Source organism: Larus michahellis, chromosome 2 (assembly GCF_964199755.1).
Source record: "Larus michahellis chromosome 2, bLarMic1.1, whole genome shotgun sequence".
Taxonomy (NCBI): Eukaryota; Metazoa; Chordata; class Aves; order Charadriiformes; family Laridae; genus Larus; species Larus michahellis.
In genome coordinates, this window is record NC_133897.1 from 154589093 (window position 1) to 154601313 (window position 12221).

The window sequence follows — 12221 nt, forward strand, 5'->3', positions numbered from 1 at the left end:
CAGGCATGCAGTCGGGGCAAACAGGATGAACAGGAGAAGCCAGATCTTTTATGCTGAATGTAGAAACCACGCTGCAAAAATGTGGGCCTTCATATTACACTATTTATAACAGCAATGGATGATACAGCAATGGGGAAAAACACGCTACAGCAAGAATACACTTGGATTCTGAATCAGGCATTTGTCCTCCGGTGATAAACTGGCTTATGGGACCCCAACGGAGAGAGAGGTTTCTTGTTTTTCTGGCTCATGACAAGTTCCGAACTGAGCAGCTATATTCTGCACTACAGGTAGGGTTATTCCAGCACTTCATTAACAACAGTAAAACCCCAGAGCGATAAACAAAACATCAGCTTCAACTGCTTGGGATGTACAGGGTCCCACAGAACTCCTGTTTCACTGCTCAGGATAGAAGGTTTGGTCACTGCACTGTTCTGAAACTTCAGACTTCAGCCAGAGGTCACAAGCATGAATGACAGGCTGAGAGAGGCAAAGACAGAAACGCATCAAATATTTCAGCCACCAATTTAGACACCTGAAAGCAAGACAACATGCATACTTCTAACTGTGCAACACACGAAAGAAAACGTCTATTGAAAATGAAGACAGTACATGAAGATGATATTGCATATTACTAATAGTCACAGAATGAGACATTAGAAAGGCATGTTACCCTGAAGTGTAATTATTTTAGCTATTTGATATCAACAATTACCAAATATTTTTAAATCCACTTCAGACATATTGTACACCCAGATTCTGTACCTAATTTTGCTACTCATAAAAAAGACCCAGTGCAGTAAGTGGTGTTTGTCACTATTGTAGTCAAAGAGTGGGGAGAGAAAAAAAAAGAATTAAAAAAATAATAAATCACACTCATATTGGCTTTCATTGTGGTGATCTGATCATAGAACAGAATCATAGAACTGTTCAGGTTGGAAAAGACCTTTAAGATCATTAAGTCCAACTGTTAACACTGCCAAGTCCACCACTAAACCATGTCCCTCAGCACCAGATCTACACCTTTTAAACACCTCCAGGGATGGTGACTTGACCACTCCTGATGTATGTGAACGTTGGTAATCTGTTAACTACTTCTCCACAAAAATCAACTAAGAAAAGCAAACTTTCTGTCTGTAAAGTAACATTTCACCATCCAGGATCTGCACCTCCACTGGGATAACATGCAGAGGTCTGTAAAAAAACATCCTCCCACCCTCCACAAAATTTTAAACCAATACCTGGGGGAGCGGAACAGCCCAGCTGGGGTTATGCTGAGCCTTCGCTTCAACAGGAAGTTGTTGAAGTTTCAGAAGAGTGGGATAGTTGGAAAACAAAGCAAAATGCTAAAACCTCATTGCCCCAGTTCAGTGGCCGTTGGCGTTTCTCAATCATAGAATCATAGAATGTGTTGGGTTGGAAGGGACCTTTAAAGGTCATCTAGTCCAACCCCCCTGCAGTAAGCAGGGACATCTTCAACTAGATCAGGTTGCTCAGAGCCTCGTACAGCCTGGCCTTGAACGTCTCCAGGGATGGGGCCTCCACCACCTCTCTGGGCAACCTGTGCCAGTGTTTCACCACCCTCATTGTAAAGAACTTCATCCTAATGTCTAATCTAAACCTACCCTGCTCTCGTTTAAACCCATTGCCCCTCGTCCTATCACTACATGCCCTTGCAAACAGCCCCTCCCCAGCTTTCTTACAGGCCCCCTTCGGGTACTGGAAGGCTGCTATAAAGTCTCCCCGGAGCCTTCCCTTCTCCAGGCTGAACAACCCCAACTCTCTCAGCCTGTCCTCATAGCAGAGGTGCTCCAACTCTTTGATCATCTTCGTGACACTCCTCTGGACCCGCTTCAACAGGTCCATGTCCTTCTTGTGCTGAGGGCTCCAGAGCTGGACGCAGTACTCCAGGTGGGGTCTCACAAGAGCAGAGTAGAGCAGATTTGCAATCAATTGCAAAAAAATTATTCTAGAAAATTACTTTTACTATTCTCTTGTCAGAAGGAACAGAGAACAGTACCAGAATATTTTTATTTTTTAAAATAACTGACAAGACACTTTTATATTTCTAAGAGGAATTCTATAACGCCCTTATTACTCAGAAGCCTCACTCTTCTGTGCTTGGACATTTCATCACACACTTGACACACACACCAAATACTTCCTGAACAGAGCAGAACTCCCCAGGAAGCCAGAGGAGATGCTTCCACCCCAATCGGTCCTGAACGGGGCTCAGTAAGCCGAGATAAATTCTCATCCTCTTGTTATCAAGTTCAGTCAGCCCTTCAGTGTTGTTCGATGAAATTTAAAAAAAAAGTATTTTTTTTAAGAAAGCACAATTAAGCAAAAGAATTAATGAGCTACAGTGCAACAAAGAAATATAGTCTACTGGTGTTTATATAGCACTTCTCAACAGAAGGCAAGATAAAAAACTTCTCACTTCTTTTACCAGTTTCTTTTCATAGTTTTCATGAACATTTAAAAGGACTGTTAATTTGTGTCTGAGTCCGATAAAAAAACTGCCATTGCTAACACAAGATAAAAAGTCTAACTGTAGTGGTTGCCATTAAAAAGCCTTTATTATTTGCTACCACATAATGAGACAAAGCATGTCACCAGATATGCACGCCTTATTTAAGAATCAAAACTACCTGAATGAATAATCTTCTAATAAGTGAAAGACCAGATTTGGGTCCCACGCTCACAATGAACAGGACTTTACGAATGCAACATGTGGGAAGCCTTGATAAAAGTTAATATTTCTGTAAGAGATGATTTTCTGAATTCTGTTAGGAAAGTCACCTTCTGTTAAAGCCTATACTCAGAGAAGTACAGGACTTCAAAAGTACAGAATCATAGAATAGCAGGTTGGAAGGGACCTCAAGGATCATCTGGTCCAACATTTCTTGGCAAAAGCACGATCTGGACAAGATGGCCCAGCTACCTGTCCAGCTGAATCTTAAAAATGTCCAATGTTGGGGAATCCACCACTTCCCTGGGGAGAACATTCCAATGGCTGATTGTTCTCAATGTGAAAAATTTTCCTCTTGTGTCCAGTCGGAATCTCCCCAGAAGTAATTTGTACCCATTACCCCTCATCTTTTCCATGTGACTCCTTGTAAAAAGGGAGTCCCCATCTTTGTAGCCACCCTTTAAATATGCGAACATAGTGATAAGGTCTCCCCCCAAGCCTTCCTTTCTCAAGGCTGAACAAATCCAGTTCTCTCAGCCTTCCCTCATATGGCAGGCTTCCCAGTTCTTTGGTCATCTCTGGACCCTCTCCAGCCTGTCCTCATCTTTTTTGTGTAGCGGGAACCAAAACTGAACACAGTATTCCAGGTGTGACCTGACAAGCGCTGAGTAGAGTGGGATGATGACTTCTTTGTCTCTGCTGGTGATGGCCTTCTTGATGCAACCCAGCATCCTGTTGCCTTTCTTTGACGCAGCAGCACACTATTCTCTCATATTGAGCTTGTTGTCCACCATGAATCCCAGGTCCCTTTCCACAGAGCTGCTCCCCAAATGGGTAGATCCCAGCCTGTGCTGCACTCCTGGGTTATATTTTCCCAGGTGCAAGACCTTACACTTGTCAAGGAATCACGGAATCTTCAGAGTTGGAAGGGACCTCTAGAGATCATCTAGTCCAACTCCCCTGCTAGAGCAGGATTGCCTAAAGCACATCCCTCAGGGCTGCATCCAGGCGGGTCTTGAAAATCTCCAGAGAAGGGGACTCCACAACCTCCCTGGGCAGCCTGTTCCAGTGCTCTGTCACCCTCACTGTAAAGAAGTTTTTCCGTGTATTTGAACGGAACTTCCTATGTTCTAGCTTGTGCCCATTGCCCCTTGTCCTGTCGCTGGGAACCATTGAAAAGAGCCTGGCTCCGTCCTCCTTAAACCCACCCTTTAGATACTTGTAAACATTAATCAGGTCCCCCCTCAACCTTCTCTTCTCCAGGCTAAAGAGTCCCAGCTCTTTCAGCCTTTCCTCATAAGGGAGGTGCTCCAGTCCCATAATCATCTTGGTTGCCCTACGCTGGACTCGCTCCAGTAGTTCCCTGTCCCTCTTGAACTGGGGAGCCCAAAACTGGACACAGTACTCCAGTTGTGGCCTCACCAGTGCAGAGTAGAGGGGGAGAATGACCTCCCTCGACCTACTGGCCACAGTCTTCCCTATGCAGCCCAGGATGCCATTGGCCTTCTTGGCGACAAGGGCACACTGCTGGCTCATGGATAATTTGCTGTCTACCAGGACCCCCAGGTCCTTCTCCTCAGAGCTGCTTCCCAGCATGTCCGCCCCTAACATATACTGGTGTTTGGCATTCTTCCTTCCCAGGTGCAGGACCCTACACTTGCTTTTGTTGAACCTCATTAGGTTCTTCTCTGCCCAGCTCTCCAGCCTGTCCAGGTCACGCTGGATGGCAGCACGGCCCTCCGGAGTGTCAGCCACCCCTCCCAGCTTGGTATCATCAGTAAACTTGCTGAGGATACACTCTGTCCCCTCATCTAGGTCATTAATGAATATATTGAGCAAAATTGGTCCAAGTATTGACCCCTGAGGGACACCACTCGTTACAGGCCTCCAACTGGACTCTGTGCCGCTGATCACAACCCTCTGAGTTCTGTCACTCAGCCAGCTCCCGATCCACCTCACTGTCACCTCGTCTAGCCCATACTTCCTCAGCTTCCTAATGAGGATGTTATGGGAGACAGTGTCAAAAGCCTTGCTAAGGTCAAGGTAGATGACATCTACGGCTCTCCCCTCATCCAGACAACCCGTTATAACATCATAGAAAGCTATCAGATTGGTCAGGCATGATTTGCCCTTGGTAAATCCATGCTGACCACTTCCAATAACTTCCTGTTCCTCTATGTGTTTGGAGACGACATCCAGAATGAGTCGCTCCATTACCTTCCCAGGGACAGAGGTGAGACTAACCGGCCTGTAGTTCCCTGGGTCCTCCTTCTTGCCTTTTTTGAAGATTGGAGTGATGTTAGCCTTCCTCCAGTCCTCAGGCACCTCTCCTGTTCCCCATGACTTTTCAAAGACGATGGAGAGTGGTCTAGCGATAACATCTGCCAGCTCTCTCAGCACTCGCGGGTGCATCCCGTCAGGGCCCATGGATTTATGAATGTCCAGCTTGGCCAAGTGGTCTCTGACCCGGTCCTCCTCCACTAAGGGAAAATCTTCCTCTCTCCAGACCTTCCCCCTTGCCTCCAGGGTATGGGATGTGTGAGGGACAGCTTTATCAGTGAAGACCGAAGAAAAGAAGGCATTCAGTAACTCTGCCTTCTCTGTGTCTTCCACCACTAGGGCACCCGTCTCATTCATCAGTGGACCTATATTTTCCCTAGTTTTCCTTTTTCTGTTGATATACTGGAAAAATCTCTTCTTGTTATCTTTAACTGCAGTGGCCAAGCTGAGTTCTGATTGAGCTTTGGCCCTTCTAATCTTCCCCCTGCATAGCTTTGTTATATCTTGATAATCCTCATAAGTTGCCAAGCCCCTTTTCCAGAGAATGTAAGCCTTCCTTTTTTTCCTGAGGTCCAGCCAAAGCTCTCTATTTAGCCAGGCTGGCCTTCTTCCACATCGGCTCGTCTTTCGGGACATGGGGATGGCCTCCACCTGTGCTTCTAAGAGCACCTGCTTGAAGTATGACCAGCTTTCCTGGGCACCTTTGCTCTTCAAAACTGCCTCCCAAGGGACACTCTCAACCATGCTCCTAAACAGGCTAAAGTCTGCCCTTCGGAAATCAAATCACACTTGTCCTCGTTGAACTTCATAATGTCCTTATTAGTCCACTCTTACAGCCTATCGTGGTCTTCCTGCAGGGTGGCCTTCCCTTCCAAAGTGTCCACTTCCCCACTCAGTCTGGTGTCATCAACAAACTTCATCAGGGTACACTTGATCCTATTATCCAGATCACTTATGAAGATATTAAACAGCGTTGGGCCCAGTATCAATCCCTGGGGGATCCCACTTGTGACAGGTTGCCAGTTTGAAGAGGAGCTATTTACCACCACGCTCTGGGTGCAGCCTGTGAGCCAGTTCGCTACCCACCACACAAATCGCTTGTCTGGACCATAACGGCTGAGTTTCTCTAGGAGGAGGCTGTGGGGAACTGTGTCAAAAGCCTCGGAGAAATCCAGGTAGACCATGTTCACTGCTCACCCCTCATCAACCGAGCAGGTTACATTGCCATAGAAGGGGGCCAGGTTTGTCAAGTGTGATTTGCCCTTGGTGAATCCGTGCTGGCTTTTCACAATTACGTGCTTCATTTGACTTGTGATAGCCCCCCAGGTGGATTCATTCCATAACTTTCCCAGGGACTGAAGACTGATGGGCCTGTAATTTCTTGGATCCTCCTTTAAGCCCTTCTTATAGATGAGGATGACATTAGTCTTCTTCCAGTCTTCTGGGACATCACCCATTCTCCACAACTTTTCAAAGATTATGGAGATGCATCAGGGCACACTGATTTGTAGCAGTCAAGCTCCGGTAATAGTTGGCATACCAACTCTTCCTTCACTGACAGTGGGTTGTGGTTGCATCAACCTGGATTTTTGTTCCCAAGACCTGGGGCACAACAGCACTGGTAAAGACAGAGGTGAAGAAAGGGTTGACAATCTCTGTCTTTTCTGTGCTGTTGGTGACTAATTAATCTCTCCTGTTTAACAGCAGGCAAATTATTTGCCTTCTGTGTCTGCTCATTCCTTATGTAGAGTAAAACTTCTATTTTTTTTTTTTTAATAGAACTCTGCTCCAACTCCAAATGTCCTAACTCATTGTGTTTATCTAGAGATAACTATGATACGAAACCCAAACAGACCAGACATAAGAGCCAGAAGTAGCATTTTAATGAAAAAAAATAAGAATTTCAGAAAAAAAATAAGAATTTCAGAAAAAAAATAAGAATTTCAGAAAAAAAATAAGAATTTCAGAAAAAAAATAAGAATTTCAGAAAAAAAATAAGAATTTCAGAAAAAAAATAAGAATTTCAGAAAAAAAATAAGAATTTCAGAAAAAAAATAAGAATTTCAGAAAAAAAATAAGAATTTCAGAAAAAAAATAAGAATTTCAGAAAAAAAATAAGAATTTCAGAAAAAAAATAAGAATTTCAGAAAAAAAATAAGAATTTCAGAAAAAAAATAAGAATTTCAGAAAACTGACACAACAGAAATGTTAAAGAAATAATATATATTAAAAATATATATTAAAACCATCCTTGCTTTCTCCAATGAAGTTTTCTGCTCTGTACAAGTGTCCATCCAACTGCCTGGATTTTCTATTTATTTTTTGTATATACCATGAATATATGGCCAATAGTATGAGGTACAACAAGGCCAAGAGCCAGGTCCTGCACTTGGGTCACAACAACCCCAAGCTACGCTACAGGCTTGGGGAAGAGTGGCTGGAAAGCTGCCCCACAGAAAAGGACCTGGGGGTGTTGGTCAACTGCCAGCTGAATATGAGCCAGCAGTGTGCCCAGGTGGCCAAGAAGGCCAACAGCATCCTAGCCTGTATCAGGAATAGTGTGGCCAGCAGGACTAGGGAAGTGATCATCCTGTACTCGGCACTGGTGAGGCCCCACCTCGAGTACTGTGTCCAGTTTTGGGCCCCTCCCTACAAGACAGACATTGGAGGTGCTGGAGCAGATCCAGAGAAGGGCAACGAAGCTGGTGAGGGGTCTACACAACAAGTCTTACGAGGAGTGGCTGAGGGAGCTGGGGTTGTTTAGCCTGGAGAAAAGGCGGCTGAGGGGAGACCTTATCGCTCTCTACAACTACCTGAAAGGAGGGTGTAGCCAGGTGGGGATCGGTCTCTTGTCCCAAGTAATAAGACAAGAGGAAATAGCCTCAAGTAAACCAGGAGAGGTTTAGATTAGATATTAGGAAAAAATTTTTTACACTGAAAAGATTATCAAGCATTGGAACAGGCTGCCCAGGGAAGTGGTTGAGGCACCATCCCTGGAGGTATTTAAAAGACAGGTATTCATAGTGCTTAGCGATATGGTTTAGTGATGGTTTTTGTCAGAGTTAGGTTGATGGTTGGACTAGATGATCTGAAAGGTCCCTACCAACCTAGACGATTCTATGATTCTGTGATTCCAATACTGAAAAATCAATTACTGACCAAAAAGCATGTATATTGATATACATAAATAGACACTTTAATATATAAAACAAAAATCAAAGTATTTTTATACTTCATGTAATTTTCTTAATTTGCATTATATCCTGTACATTATCAGAGTCTCACTGCATTACGCACATCAGTTTAGATATGGAAAATCTTCACCTTTTCTGGACTTGCTCACATTTGTAACAAGGTGGTTCCTTAGGGAACCAGCCGAGGGAGACTAAGATCATTGTTCCATTTTCCCTTAAAATTCTACCTCAGTCAGCCTATAAATTTAGATTGCATACTCATCAAGAACTTCTAAATGAATGATCCTTCACTCACGCTACACTTTCTGCTGTCTGCATCCCAAATATAGAAACAAACACTTGTATTCCCCTATTCACCTTAGAGTAGCTGCATAAAAAGGAACTTTTAAATCTATCTGTAGCCCACGAGTTACTACTGTTCTGCAAGTCCATAGCTGAGGACAGAAAAGAACATACTTCATTAGAAAGGAGATTTTGTGTGTTTCTTTGGACAGCAAAACCTTAAAGCAGCCAGGATTTTAAAGTGCTGGAATTTGTCCCAATGATGACAAATGCTGAAAGCAGAGAAGATGGTCTATAAGGCATATTAAATTGCATTCAATACATTGCATTGCTTTGTGCAATGTAAATCTCACTACTGTGGATATAAGGTACGCGTTGGTAATATTTGAATACATAGGATTGCAAAGAAACCTTTTTAAAAACAACTGAGCAATGAGGAAATATAAAACAAATAGATCTGTCCATGATGTTTTATTTACTGTACTTTCCTCTATTCCCGCTTATCTTCCCACTGTACAGATATGTTTGCATGGAGAAAGTTTCATAATGACAGCTTAATTCAACTTTTAAAGCCACACAAGCTACAAACCCAACTCTGTATTCACATTTTAGAGGACAACGCAACACGATTTTTAAATTTAAGGCAGAGCAAGCCAGAAAAGACAGGCCGCCTCAGGCTATAACGTATGAAGCCAGATAAAAACTATCACTAAGTTAATACAACATGTAAAAAACAAAGTTACTAACAAGGCAGCAATACATTCAGAAAAACAACCCACTTCATTAGCTTGATGCTACCATACAAAGCTTACTCCATCAAGGAAAACATTTAGTGGTGGTTTGTTTGGTTTTAAATCTGAAGCATGCCCAACTTTCTAAATTAAGCTACTGCAATCAGATGTAGGAAACCAACAGCTGATTTGAATTCTTTGAGAGCACCATGCTTCCCCTCTTCTCCAGCAGGGACAGCCTTGGAAATGGTTTGCTATTCATCAGTCCAACAAGTACAGCTCAGACAGTGGAAACAGGCTCCATTACATTAAATCACTAAGGTATTTCACCCTGATTTTCCACTAGGATAAGTCTTTTGCAAGCAAAGACAAGCTTGATCTGCTTGCGTTCCATGTCAGCTACACATGAGCCCATTCTCAATTGGAAGCCCCATTGCGTCATTTAGCTTCTTCACGTCCAAGCTTGTAAGATCTCCTCTGAGCTTAACACACCTCCTTAGCTTTCAGTACGGGGCAGATTTTCATCTGGTGATGTTGAAACAGAGGCAGGGTTACCTTGCTTTTGTCTGCAAAAATCTGGGTAAATGCATTATTAGCTGCGCTTCGACTCAAAGCCCATCCAAAATTTGGTAGTCTTGTTACCATATGGATGATTCAAAGCAATAAGCACAAACCTGTTCTCCAAGGCTTCAAGAGAAATCAACAACTTGCTTGATAATTGGCCACAAAACAGACTGCAAGTAGCAGTGATTTTGATCAATGCCAACGTGTACTGGATCTAGTTCAGTGACTTAAGACAGAATGAAATCAGTTTAAATTGTACTCATTTAAAACTAGATATTTTAGATAAAAATCAGAATGGAGAATTCATACCAAACATTCATTGTCAAGGCTACTGCTCAAAATGTTTAATGCTCTTTTATTCTAAAAGTGAAACACATCACAACTGTATGCATATTATCTGTTAGATTTATTGTACTGAGGACAGTAAGAAATGTTCTTATTTGTTCAGTCACTGAATTAATTGTTACTGCCTTTTTTAGATCTTTAAAGAAAAAAGGATACTCATTTTATTTGCTCTATTTGCTCTATCTATTCCTAAAGTGTCTGATTCAGTAAAAACTCAATTTTCCACTCTGCAGAAATCACCCTCAAAATGCTGGATTTAGGCCTTTAAAGATCAAAAAGACTGATAAGGCTTTTAAAGAATCTCTCCCTTTTTTTTTTTTTTTTTAACATTCTCTTATTTTTCATTCTAGTTAAAAACTTACCTAATATGATAAATTATTATCCTATACCCGAAGTGTCTGGAGCACACACATTCACATACACTTGGTAGTCATGTCTGCTGCACACAAACAAGAAATAGCAGCTTATGAATGGGAACAGACACTTCATTTGTCTTTAGAAATTCACCTCTGAAGTATGTTTATTCACTGATATACCAGACACAGAAGAACTAACCTGGTATTTTACCTAAAATTATTTAGGAGTTTACCAAACTCAGTCACCCATATAAAAATCCATATATTCATATATCCATAGAACCTTTCACTTCCTTTACCTACCACAGGAAAAAATAAACAAGCAAACAAAAAACACTCAAGAACAACATATTTATTCCCATTCTGGTTGTTACCCAAGTCATTTGGAAAAAAAGTCTCCACAGTGCCTGAAAAAGGCAGATCCCATTATTTTAATTACCTTCATCTAGAGAAAAATAAAACAGTGCAATGTCCAAGATGTGTGGTGGGTAAAACTCCACGGCAATGCCTTGCTGCTGTAACACCCACTTCCTCAGGCTGTTACTTTTGCACCTTTGTATGTCTTTAACAGGATGATAAATGCTTTTTAAGCAGTAGCCAGGACTTCAAGGAGTGTGGGTTCTTTAAGACTCACCAAAATAAATAAGAACCCAGTCCTACCTACCTTAGATATTTCTGGCTCCACTTGTTGCCTCTTGGGTGTCTCTTTTGACTCACGCGGTTTTGGAGCACTAGTGTTCTTAACAGAGGGCGATTCAACTCCTTCACCTTCAAGTTGCAGATTAATACCTTCTGTGGGGACAGGGTGATCAATACCATTTGGATTCAGATTGCAATGGATAGCTGGGGAAAAAAATATGAGAAAGAGCTTAGGAAAGAAGAACCCAACGTTACAAACATTTATCACAAAGTACTAAGAAGTGCCACAAGGTAACCAGAGCTATGTCAGATCACGGCAAATGAACTGTCTGTACCTCGACGTGGATTCAGGGCGAGATATTCGAGAAAGAAAATGAGAGGCAATGCAGCACTGTATAAGGCTATTTAGTGCAGGCTACTATGTTGAACTGTGCTCTACTGTATTCATTACAGCATCCAAGACCCTCTACCTACAGCTTTTACTAGGGTAGAACAATATATCCCATGTATTTATCATTCAACCATACCTTTTTTCTTTTCTAGGCAAGCGAGTTAAAGTTTTTCTATTACATTTTCAATTACTACAACATTCTAGGCCCTAAACTATGTAGGACAAGTAAGCTGTGCGCAGCGAGTCAGCAAGTCGGTCTCTGCAGAGAGTAATGACTTACCCAGCTGATTATCTCTCCTTCAGCACTTTGTACCACTGCAAATTACCACCTACACCATCCTAATAAGCAAGAGGGATGTACTCTCTAGGAGCATATAATGAGGTGTGGACTAATGACAGCAGAACAAGGAAAGCAGATGGAGGGAAAAAAAAAATAAAACAAATGCAAACCATACCACAGAAATGCACATTTAGAACTATTGCAGTAGTTTAATTGTTTTCTGTCCAAAGTTTCACATTTACAAAGAGAGTAGCCCTAACAACCTTCGTGGCACGTGTAGCAATTTTAAAAGTTGTGGATCCTGAGGCAACTTCCCCTTCATGCAACTATCCGATTTTTGCATTCATGCTCCTGGGTAACTGCTACTCTTAGCATTACTCATGATTAATGGTCCCAACTTCCCCTGTACGCAAAAGAACTTTGCTCAGATACCGTGGTGCAGTGTTTGACAGACCTGAATAGAAACC

The 12221-nt window shown here is 42.3% G+C and overlaps 1 protein-coding gene across 4 annotated transcripts in view; it reads right to left on the reverse strand.

The window, feature by feature from the left end:
* Positions 1 to 12221, reverse strand: part of SAMD12 (sterile alpha motif domain containing 12) — a 190613-nt gene that overhangs the window by 159905 nt on the left and 18487 nt on the right. For all 4 annotated transcript variants that reach the window (XM_074577741.1, XM_074577740.1, XM_074577739.1 and 1 more), the window contains exon 2: positions 11109 to 11287. In XM_074577741.1, the coding sequence (XP_074433842.1) occupies positions 11109 to 11287 (179 nt within the window). The remainder of the gene's footprint in view (positions 1 to 11108; positions 11288 to 12221) is intronic.